Source organism: Neovison vison, chromosome X, assembly GCF_020171115.1.
Source record: "Neovison vison isolate M4711 chromosome X, ASM_NN_V1, whole genome shotgun sequence".
Lineage (NCBI taxonomy): Eukaryota > Metazoa > Chordata > Mammalia > Carnivora > Mustelidae > Neogale > Neogale vison.
Genome location: NC_058105.1, coordinates 13,564,335 through 13,576,361, shown reverse-complemented (window position 1 = coordinate 13,576,361; position 12,027 = coordinate 13,564,335). Strand labels below are relative to the sequence as shown.

Here is a 12,027-nt window from a genome sequence, read left to right as displayed (position 1 = left end):
TTACTCTGCGTCATGGTTAACGGCTTCACCATCAGACCAGTTGCCAGAGGTAAGGTTCTCCCTCTCCCCCCAGGCCCCTCCATAACCCGCCATTGTGCACATTTTAAAAAGCGTCTGTACTGCAGCTCCTTCACTGCCGTCTGTGTGCACTGAGTGGCGAGCCTACATGTTGGACCACTCACGGGGGTCCTGCGTTCTCTCCAAATCCAGTCGGCCACCAAATCCTGATGATTCTACCTCTGAAACAGCTCAAGAGTACGTGTCCCTTTGGCCAATGCCACGGCCGATGCCCTAAGGCAGCCCTTAGTCATTCCTCACCAAGACGATTTGCAGTAAAGTCCTAATAGATTTTTTTTTTTTTTACTTGCCCATGTCAGTAGTCCTCACTTCCTTATTTTTGCTTCCTCCTTAGGTCACCAACCAAACCCATTTTCTCTTTGCTTCTTCGCACTTAACAGAACTGCCTACAATGTTTCAGCAGTAGAACCGCCGTGGTTTCATGTAAGAGCAGTGCGATCCTCTCTCTTTTGATGAGGCATAATATTTCCTGTCACTTTTTGGTCACAACGACACAAGATGCGGACATCACTAAGACAGATTCTATCCCGATGGCATCTGGGCACCATACTTGAAATGATAACGAAATGGGTGATCAGCATGGGGAAGGGACTCCAAACCACAACCCAGGAGGAATAGTAAGAAGTGGAAAATATATCCTGGAGAAAATTCAGACTCTTTGCTGGATCTTTTTCCCTATGTGAACTCCAGGGTTCAATGATGTCAATCAGACATTCTTCCTCCTTAATGAAAACACAGTTTCTTTTCCTTAATAGGAAACGCTCACTTAAGGTTCCTTTTCCTTTAATGGGAAATGCTCACTTAAGGTTCCTTTACCTTAATGGGAAATGCACACCAAGTGTCCCACATTTCGCTCTCAGCTTGCCCATCACAGAGAGAAAGGAAGCCCATCGATCTACAATGTTGATTCCTCCTGGGAAGTCTTCTTTAGAAATGAGCTCATGTTGGCATTTACCTACTTGCCAAAATGACGGTCAATTCGAACGGTAGGCTATGAATTTTTGACATCGGTTCCTTAAATGTAATACCAAATGCCCTCATTTTCTTGAGTGGCGACACCTGACATATTACTTAACAAGACTTTTTCCTCACTCTAACTTAAAAGTTCTTGCCAAAATTAAAATTATTGTTGCAAGATTTAAAAAAATTCAACCTTCTGGATTCATGACCAGTAATTACTTCCTAGTGATAAGCTTCTGTCCCGTCTGGTATTCAGCTTCCCAAAAGTATGCTTCGTATATTCCATTCCCTCCCATGTCTGCACAGTGGTTTCAGAAAACAAGCATTTCTTTCATTAAACACCTACCTTTGTATCTGGCCCTGTTGAGGCAGTCTGTGGATCTAAATGAGGTTAATTAAAATCCTACATTATTACATTCTCCTACCTTAACTCACAGATCTGAAGAACAAATCCTCTTTCCTATCCTTTATAATAAGAGCAATGTATTAATGAGTGACAGATTTCACGAATATAGTGATAAATCCAAATTTTGCCTTTGTAAAAATCATAAAGCCCCCGCATTTATTCAACAAGACCACTGCCGTGGCCTGATAAGAAGTGGACAGTGACCAGGGTTCTGCTGGTGACGGATCGTCTATGGTGACGTGAAACAGACTAGCCGGTTTGCCAAATGAATGGGCCCTCTGTGGTCTTCGTCTTCTCCCACCTCTTTCCCAGCCTGGCCTCTCAAAACCGGGGCTCTGACACGTCTGTCAACAGTCTCTCTACACACCTGGCTTTGCAATAAATTCAGGGAACAGGTGAGAGCACAAGTATTTATAGATTAACCACTCAGGCCGACTGGGGACCAGGTTTCTCCAGCCATGGTAATAGCCTCCGTGAAGGTTATCTAGTAGGAAGTCTGAAAGCAGTTCTCTCCATTTTAAACATCCTAGCCTCTTCTGAAAATATGTGCAACCTGAAATGAAGATTAGAAAGTATTCCTAGATTAAGTGGTCTCCGGTAATCGGTAATTAGGTCTACTGGTAAGAATGAAATCCTCACTCTGAGAACTGTACTGTTTCTGCCTGTATTTAAATGGGAAACACATTTTTAAAAAGCTTTCTAGTTTGGCCTTGCATTCCTAACTGAATTGTCATCTACGTTGTTTACATATTTCCTGGGAAAAGCAGGAATTTGCACACAGGGAGAGGTTGAAATGTGCCTGAAGGAAAAAGGGTAGAGACAGCAAATGTGACCTAGTTGAATGGAAGATAAGGAACAGAGAGAGTTGCAGAACCGTCTTTCATGTCCTAGAGTTCATTTGAGGAAGAGGTCTCCTTCGTTTCTTTAGGAGGAAACATGGATACATATATTCTGAATTGCCAAGCAGGACAGCAAGACAGAACATTCTAGAATATGCTATGTAAACTAATAACCCAAATGTCATCATATGCGCAAAAAAAGTTTAGTGGATCTTTGATTTTATACCAAAAATTTTAGCCTCAAGTGATTAACTAGCAATAGACAGAACTTTCCCTAGAAGTTGATTTGTCCTTTCAAATGAGATCTTTCCATCAAAAACATTCTTCCTCATCACAGAAATCTGCAATAACACATACACAACATGTTTTATTTCACGTCGGATGAAACCCGATTCTCAAAGCAGGAGCACCGCGAAAGGCTTACCGAGGTGTATAGGTACCCCTCGCTGTTCATTGCCAAATACAGCTTGGTTTGAACTCCTTGGATAGCCACCACTCGAAGACCCACAGGGATGAGGTTAAACAGAGCTGGAATCAAAAAGAATGCGAAAGCGATGTTATCATTCTGAATTCTATAGCTTTACAATGTTCCCAGCAGGTGTGGCCCTCCAAAAGTAATGTGTGCTGGGTAAAACGATGTCTGTGTATTTACACATAGATAGATAGGGCCTCTTCTCCCTTTTAGTGTGCTCAGTGTCTGGCTACAGTCGCATGAGTGGGGCTGTGCCACGGCCACATACTGTTAGACACCCTGGGGAAATGGGGAGACAAGCCCGTGGTTTGTGTAGTGTCGGAAGTAGGGAATCCCGATGCTTTTGGAGAGCTACAGTTTCAGGAACTGGTCTATATATTAAATGGCTTTATCCTCAACGAACTATTTTAAACCGCTCCCCTAGATGACAGCTAAAATTCACAGACATGGTTATGATCTACCAGTTGGGGAGAGATTCCTAGAATCTTAGAAAAGATACTAGTCTAACTCCCTCATCTAAATTATCTGTATTATTTCCAATGCAACAACCCAAAAATAAATCCGGGCCTTGGAAAAAAAAAAAAAGTCATTTTGTAGTCTTATGTTCCCAGAGTAGTATTTCAGTATTTCTTAAAGAACCAACATTTCCCAAGATAGGGTTGGGGGTGGGAGGGCAGTGCCTAGCTTTTCGCATCTAGTAGCAAAGGTGAAAAGAATACCAATAATGAACTTAAGAGGTTTGTTTGTTTATTTAGCAAAATAGTTGTAAGTAGGCAGCCAGCTGGTACCAAAGAGGCCTTCATTTCTCCATTTGAAGGTTTGATTGCGTGAAACTTACACCCAGCCTCTCCTCACAATCACACACCACTCACTGGAGAAAACCAGTGGGTGTCCTCCCCCTACCAGCTGTCTACTCCCTCCTACACTGCGAATAAAAATAAAACAGTACATTTTTAAAACGTAGTGCTTGCCACACACATCTTTTGAAGCTAGCCTGTGCACCTTTCGAGAGTCATAGACCAATGTTGATGATTGTTGCCTTGGTGTGTAAGTTTACTGAAGAGGATACATCGGTCTGCTATCATTTCTGTGAACAAGAATGTAAAAGAGTCACCATGGGGGTAAGAACAGCTTTTCTGAGATCTCTTACCTTGATGCATATCTATCCTGCTGCAGTAGGTGGGGCAACATGGGTGAAAAATATTAGTGAGGAACTGAATACTCCTTGGGGGAGCCTCCAATGTATATTTCCCTTAAAATCAGGGTGTTACCAGAGAGGAGCGAGGACATATTGTACAGTTCAAAATACAAGTGTTCCCACCACATGCCACTGATGGCACCTCGTTCAATGCTCATCGTATTAAAAGCTGTGCCCTTCTGTTATGTGAGGTAAAGGAAAGTGATCGCACAGATTGCAAGCCAGGATCGCATGCTATATTTGACAATGCAATGCACAGGAAAGGAGTCTGTCTCTTTGCTTATGTATATATCTCTTTCTGTTGATGATGCCTTGCTCGCAGAGGTGCTCAACACACATCTGCGGATTGACAGCAGTCGGAATGGTGACAACATGACAATATGATACTTTTGGAATGCGACAGTTCACAATCCCATTACATAAAAGTTCTTGTTTAAAAAAAAAAAATCTGAGATCTAAAAAACCAACCGAAAACTTCCATATGGGTTTGGTGTAAAAAGCCATTACCACGGTGTACCACCAGACTACTAGAAAACCAGCCTGTGTCTGAATCCTAGTTTAGTTATAGTCATAGAGGACAGGGAGTGATAAATAAAATTCAGAACTGTGTCTAGAACCTCGTTTATCACAACACTCAGAGCCTCCGTAGTTCTCTTAATGCAGCTTGTAATAAGCAAAAAAAAAAAAAAGGTAAGACGAGAGAGAAAAAGATTTGATCTTCACCACGTGCCTCAACATCTCTGGTGTGGGTTTTAATGAGCAATAAAATGCTTGAATTCCAAACATCAGAGAGCAGGAGGTAGAAGAGAAGCAAAATCCATCAGTAATCCATGTCGGGGACTATCTATTCCTGATTAATGGTGTTAACTATAGAGGAGAACATGAATTTTTCACTATGCACCTCATTCTGTGACATAAATTTCTGTGACACCCCATTCAAAAACAAAAATCAGCACTCTAAAACAAAACAAAACTGAAGGCAGCAAAAGTAGACAGCAGCTAGTCATCCTAGTTCAGTCTTTTTTCTTTAGACATTCAAGATAGATCATAAACTGGGTTGGTTCAAAGTGTAAAGGTCAGATAAAACAGTTTCCAGATAAAAACTCCAAGAAATTACATCAGGGGTAAGCTTAGGCAGATAGTTTCCTATGTGCCTGTGTTTCTCTAAATCCGGAGTATTTCCTCCTGGACACAAGATATCATTTCAATTAGGATGAAACTATTCTACATATGAGAAGAAAACAATTGATTTCATTTGTGTATCTAAAACACATTGATTAAATACCAAAAATCTCTTATTCCCTTTCTGTCAAAGTTTCGCATAAGCTTTTAATAAATAAAAGGGCTTCTATTTCTTGTTTATTCTACTGTGTCTACATAAAACCAATTAAACTCCGTCTACTACCTTGAAGGGACCATTTTCTCAGAGACACGCATAAGTTGACACTTAAGGTTTACTGGATACACACATCCTTCTTCGTTAGCTGGGCTAAGGTCAATTTTTCAAAGGGAGCAATTAATAGAAGTGTATCTTACTGAAGACTGGGGAGACCTGATACACTTAACTAGTAACACTGCCTGAGATTTGCAGGGAAAGTTGCCTATTCTTTTAAAATAGCCCTCATTGCACCCAAGGCAGAGAATAATAAAACTGCTGCCACGAAATGTCTATCAACTTTTCCTTTTTAGGGGGAAATACATAATTTACAATGGCTGCTTTGCTCATGATGAGATTTTATTGAACTGACATCTACCCTTGTAATAAATTTATCAAAGGTCAGTTTAAATGCACAATATCAAACATACGTTTTTAGGAATAAATCCAGTTGGGTAAATGTGAATGAATATGTTTCATCGTGATTATGCTTATCACCACAGAATGAAAATATCATCAAATCATTTTGAACTAAATGAGAAAAAAATGTCAGAAGGTACTGAAAAGTATTAAAAACAAAACAAAAAAATAAACACAGTATCAGGAATACGTGTTAAGGAAACACTATATAAACGAGTTACCGCTGAAGAAAAAACAACTTGTATTCTTGTTCTATTCATTTAAAATAATTAATGAATGTCAAGGAAATTGCCCGGCTTTCGAGAAAAAAAAGAATAAATTTACATGGCTAGACTTGCATCGTAATGATGATCATGTGAATAATCATTTTAATCATGAAACAAAACTGTTTCCTGATGACTTATGCCCTACAATATCCTCACTGGGTAAGATGAGCTAGTCCCCTGGCCTCTGGTCGCATTCGGTCTGGGGAAGGGTCAAGCCCCACAGAGCTCCTATTTCTTTTGAGGTAGTTTTCACTTGAATGCTTCATGTTCTGGTAATACTTACCACCGTCGCTTTCCCCCTTATTATTTCCTTCTGCCTAAACACTGATTCTGATAATCAGGCTAACACTCGTTCAAGGTCTTGGAGTATCTTTAGTACACAGAAATGCCATTCCTATCAGTGAGAGGTATAAGACAACCAAAGGCAGAAGCTATGAATACACAGGAATTGAAGAGTAAAACCTACTACGTGATTTAAAGCTCCACTGTAGGGAGCAGAGTCTTGATTTACATACATATGTGTGTGTGCCCGTGTGTGTGTACATATGTGTAAGTGTGTGTTTATCCTAAAAGGACTGCCTAGCGTGTGATCTTGATACATTTGGCCCATTGCTGTTCACAAAACACAACCGATGCACTGATTTTAAAGTTTTTCCTTTTCAAGAAACGCATGTGAACACTAGAACCAAACTAATTTTTTTTTCTGATTTTAATGTAGGGAAGATGCTACAAATAGATGGGGGGGAAACTTGACTGGGTTGGGGGGGAGCTCATGGGCAACTAATCGTAAACTTCCTTTCAGTAATGCCCAGTGGACCCACTGTGCGGAAGCACTTATGAAAACAGACCGGCTCACAAACCCCCTCCCCCCAATTCCTTCCCTGGATACTGATCTGTACCTAAAATTTATCGGAATGTTTTCTAGCTGATCATTATGTACTAATGTCTGTTACACGATGATAGTAAAACACTCTATTCACATTTGACTAAGTTTTTCAAACAGAAGAGTATGCACAAAACATCGAAGATACTCACTGTAGAACTTGAACATCGCAAGAGTAACACAGCATTTTGCAAAAACAGTGAAGAACCATTCAGTATGGATGTTTCTTATCCCTGGTACCACCAGGGCTTTCTTCAAGGGTAATTAAACGTGACTTCCTCTTGGGGTCATAGCTTGGCCATCAGCCCAGGAAGTTTTATTAAAAGGTGAGAAACTCTTTTGACATCTAACACGGGGACCCCTGTCTATGGCTTTGCTGTCTGCAGCCGACAATCTCTCAAAATGCTGCAGAGGACTCGTTAGCCTTCTCACTGGCTTTCCTTGCTGTCTTCTTAGCGGATAGAGGGGATGTTTCTAGGAAATTATCAAAGTCTGAAGGAAGTGCAATATAAATTAGGGAAAACAGAGAATGAATTGTGAGAACCAGGTGTTTCGGCCTCATGGAACAGTTAATGGGTCTGCAGAAATCTTCCAATGGCAAGAAAACACCAATTATTAGGGAAGAGAGGGCTTCACTGTTTGTGAGTTTGTTTTGATGACGTCTGATAAATAAAAGCATACTGATAAAAAGGTTATGTAACATCTTATAATCACATTATTTCAATAATTAGAAATAAAATTGACTTTATTTTTGATGTGTTTCCTTTATTAGGTTCACCGTGATGGTCCCATCTTGGTCTTTACTCAAACCATGGTTTAAAAAAAAATAAATAAAGCACTAAGAGAAATCCCTTCACCCACCTGTGGACGTTTCTCAATCGTTAAAATCCCAATTAGTCTCAGTTATCAGTGTGTGTGGAGGGGCGGGGGGGGGGGAGCAGAAGTGAAAGCTTGTAATGATGAATTATCATGACACAAAAACCACTCTTCCCTCTTGGGATGAGACCGGTTCTTAAGAGTAGAGATAACGTGCTATTTCAGGATCAGCATGTGGGTGAGTAAATTTTCTGTGGGAAAAAAGTAATAAAATCCAAAGGACAGCCATAAATCTATCCAGATTACCATGGAGATGACATTTGGATGGTTCTTCAGATGGTGTCAGCATTATTTGCTATAGTTCACTATTTTACATATTTTCACATTCAACTTCCCTGAGGTGAACCTGCACCAACAGTGTGGAAGTGTTGACTGTATTTTTGCCTTCAGGTGAGAAATTCACAAGGGTTGTTAATTTCAAAATAGTAATAATCACAAAGAGAACACGCAATGTCAACAGGGCACTCGCTGGGAGATCTCATTTATTTCACGGTCACTTACTGTAAGTGCTGTCCTCGTCTTTTGTGCCATCGATGGTTCCATCTGCCTGCAGCTGCAAGTGGTAACCTTGGCGGCTGTAGAGTTTTGTAACTATGCCCTTAAGCTGAGGCTCTGCGAAAAGAAGGAGGATTTGGATCAGTCAGAAAGTTGTGCTTATGTAGTTGAAAAGACTCAGAAGTCAAAATTCTGATTTCATCTACAAACTTTAGTGGAAAAGGTCACACCACAACTTTAAAGAGTCCTCTGAAAGGAAACAGGCAAACAAACTCCCAAGTTTCGGAGTTAATCTCCAAGCTGAAGAAAGCTTTGATTTCTACCTCATCACCTTGGTAAAGCCCTAAAGCTTCTGAGGGCAGCTAGTTTCTGAAAGCGTGTCCCCTGGCTTACAGAGTGGGACTCTAGCTCACTGAGCGTTCGGAACAGGTCGGCAAATGGCATGTTCTGCCTTTTAACGATGTGCCACTTCTCATGAGGAAGGAGAAGGAGAAATACAAAGACAATTTGCAGTGGTTTGACAACCAGGGACCAAAAACACACTCACAAAGACTTCTCTCAGCACTATCGCTCTTCAAAGAATGAGTCCCCTCCATTCGGAGAGCGTTGGAAATGCATCAATAATCTGAAAGCCCGTCAAAAAGGACTTACATTTGGAAATTGGAGCTGTGATACTAAGAAAAGGGGAGAGGAGGGAAAAAAAAATCCATTACCATACCCTATCGTGTTAATTATCCTTAGGGAAAAGGGAGGCAAAAAGAGCAGGGTGTTTGTTGGTGGGGAGGAAAAAGAAATTAGTTTATACAGCAATATGAGTATCTAAGCATGGGTTCTCAGTTACAATGATTTTCAATTATGAATCACCACAGATTTAATAAAGTACCTAATTTACCAATAAGAGCCATGTTACCAAAATTTGCTTTTAACTGAATGCAGATACCTGCACCGAAATCATATGTATGTGATCACTCAGGCCACATAATCATGCTTTGCAACTGCTTCAGCCTTTTAAAAACAAGCCCAATTCACAGCGAATGCCTTGCAAACTTCGTGCAAACAGAAAATGGATGTCTGCCTTTCCAGTCCATAGTGTGTGGAACACATACAGAGAGAACAAATTGATGAGCAGGTCTGAAATTCAGTATTATTTAGCTCGTTAAAAGTAAGAAAACAGCGTAAAGGATGCATTTGGGGAAGAACGGCCAAATAAGCTGTATGCTCGCCTTGCAGCTCTACCTTGACGCAACCTAACACCTAGAGCTGTGTGAAATTTCCCCTGGCACCGGGATACCGCGCTACTCCTCTCGCGGAATAGGTTCCAAAGGACCTACAATCTGGCTGTGAGTTCTCTCTTCAATCCAGCATTTTAGTAGCAAGTAACCAGTTTCACGAGTCTAACCAGATCACTAAGCTCTTGGCCACAAGGTTCTAGGAATCCACTCCCCCCTCTCCAGCAAATATTTCAAGGGTGCACCACAAGTCAAGTCTGTCCCGATAAGCTCAGAAGTGATCGAAGAAACAGAATGCCTAGAGAGCCGAAGCCCACGGCGTTTGGTGTGGGGTGGGGGGGGGCGGTGGAAGCTGGATCAGGGGAAGAGTCAGAGCTGCAGGGGTAAAGGCAAAGGAGGGTTTCCCCGGGTTCGCTAGGGCGGGCGGCGGAGTCTGCCCAGCTCGGCGCCTGCAGTTTCCACGCCACACACACAGACACACACACGGCGGCCACGTCTGGGTCACGCGTGCCAGAGCCCCCGGACGTGCACACACGGGGCACGTCTGAAGCTGAGGGCGCGCCCCCCCGCCGGCTCTGGCCCCGGGCTCTGCGCCTGTCCCACGGCAGTTGCAATGCAGCAAGCCAGTTACCGCTACGAACGCGGCGAGAAAGCCATCGCTTCCCACGCACGCACACCGGCTAGGTGGCCGCATCCGCACCAGATGGGCCCCCGACAAACTCACCTACGCTTACATACACGCCCTCCAGCCCCCTCCACACTCGTAAAGTATGGGGGGGGGAACCCCAGCCCACCCCAGCCCAAGCCGGCCAAGCGCCCCTTCCAACCTGGTCTCCTTCTGCGCCTCTTCTTGGAGCCGAAGAGTTTGACCCGGGAAAAGACGTTTAACTTGTTTTTGTCGCAGCTGGTCTTGCCTTTGCTGGGGCTGCTGACACACTTGCAGGCGTTGGATTTCTCGCGCTCGCGGGCTTGTCTCTTCTGACGGATCAGCGAGCTGGCGATAGCCGCCGCCATGGCCACGACGCCCACCACCACCACTTCTTTGGCGGCCCCTCTCCGGCTTCGCCTTCGCCTCCGCCTCCCGCTCCTCCGCGGCGCGTCCGCTCGGTCTCGCGCCGCGGCCGCCCTCGTCTCCCCGGCCGGCGCTCGCCCGGGCTTCTCGGCGCTCGGCCCGTCAGCCGAGGAGGGGGCTCAGCATGCCGTCCGGGCTCCTGCGGCGGGGGTCCGGCTCCCGCGCGGGCGGGCGGGCGGCCTGGGTCCGAGCCGACGCCACAGCCCCGGGCCGGGATCGCGGCGAGACTGACGGCGGAGGCAGCGCGGCGCGGCTGCGTGCGCTCGGCCCCTGCGCCCCGAGGACACTGTGCGAGTCCAAGTGGCTCGGGTCGGAGTTTGGCGGCACCCCCCGCCCTGTGCCGCGCGGAGGGGGCCGGAGCGGGGAGGCGGGCGGAGGGAGCGGCGCGGGCGGGAGAGAGGCCGCGAGCGCGGGCGGCGGGAGGGGGGGGGGAGGCAGCGCGCGGGGGAGCGCGCCCTCGCCCTGGCCCCTCCGAGCCTCCGACTAGTCCTTGCAACTTCGGGGCCTGACGATCGGGAAAAGTTGGCCCGCGCCGGCTGGCCGACGGGGATCAAACAGGTAACGGCCTCGCATCTCGGCGGCGGCGGCGGCGGTGGTGGCGGCGGCGGCGGCGGCGGCGGCTGCTCTGGGCGCGGCACAGGCTCTGCATAGCAATCCGGTCGCCGCAGGCACCCTCCGGAAGCGCGCCGCGGCCTCCCCGAGGCCCCCCTCCCCCGGCGGCCCCTCCCTCCCGGAGCCCAGCCCGCGGGCTCGCCGCCGCCCCGCCCCCCGAGGCCCCGGCCGGCCGCGCCGCCGAACACCTGTAGGGGCTCCGGCGCTGCCCCACCGCCCGCGGCTCCCTGCCCTCCTCTTCCAGAGCGGAGCTGCGGGGTAGGCCTGGATGCAGGGGGCCCCGGGAGGAGGTCGTGGGGCCGGGAGAGCCGGGGGTTGCCTGGAGGTGGGGGGCGGTAGGGGAGGGGGCGGCTGTTTCGTTAGCGTTGGACTCTTAGCTGGCCACACTGCCCCGGGCTGGCGCCCCTGGGAAGTTCGCCAGACCCCCGCGCCCCCGCCCCGGTCTACGACTCACAACAGCCCCCTCCCGCCAACACACACACACCCGCCGAGGCATTTCGCGCGGCGACACTTGCAGCCCTCCGGGAGAGAGGCCAGGGCTCGCAGACGGGTTCAGCCCTCGCGGCGGCGGCGGCGGCGGCGGGCACTGCAGAGCTGCGCCCGCACACCACGCTGCCACCCAGCGGTTTTCGCTGACTTTCCATTACAGGCCAAGATGTGCGGTCCGAACCCCGCTTTTCCCCCCGCCCCAAATCATTGCTTTGAGAGCTTGGGTGGTGTCCAGAAAGCGGTGTTGGAGAAACGCGGCGCCGAACCTCGTTATTGAAGCCCCGGCCCGATATCCGATCTCCTAACTTCTTTCTTTCTTTATTCCCTGCTCCTCCAGATCGAGCTGCCTCTCTCCCT

At 46.6% G+C, this 12,027-nt stretch overlaps 1 protein-coding gene across 2 annotated transcripts in view; it reads right to left on the bottom strand.

The window, feature by feature from the left end:
• The window catches only part of FGF13 (fibroblast growth factor 13), a 191,896-nt gene that overhangs the window by 57,389 nt on the left and 122,480 nt on the right, over nt 1–12,027 (bottom strand). The window contains exons 1-3 of one of the 2 annotated variants that reach the window (XM_044235209.1): nt 10,325–10,531; nt 8,275–8,385; nt 2,708–2,811 (exon numbers count right to left, since the gene is read on the bottom strand). In XM_044235209.1, coding sequence (XP_044091144.1) covers nt 2,708–2,811; nt 8,275–8,385; nt 10,325–10,511 — 402 coding nt within the window. In that variant the 5' untranslated portion in view covers nt 10,512–10,531. Of the gene's footprint in view, nt 1–2,707; nt 2,812–8,274; nt 8,386–10,324; nt 10,532–12,027 lie in introns of those variants that run through there. The other variant, XM_044235208.1, reaches the window with a different exon arrangement.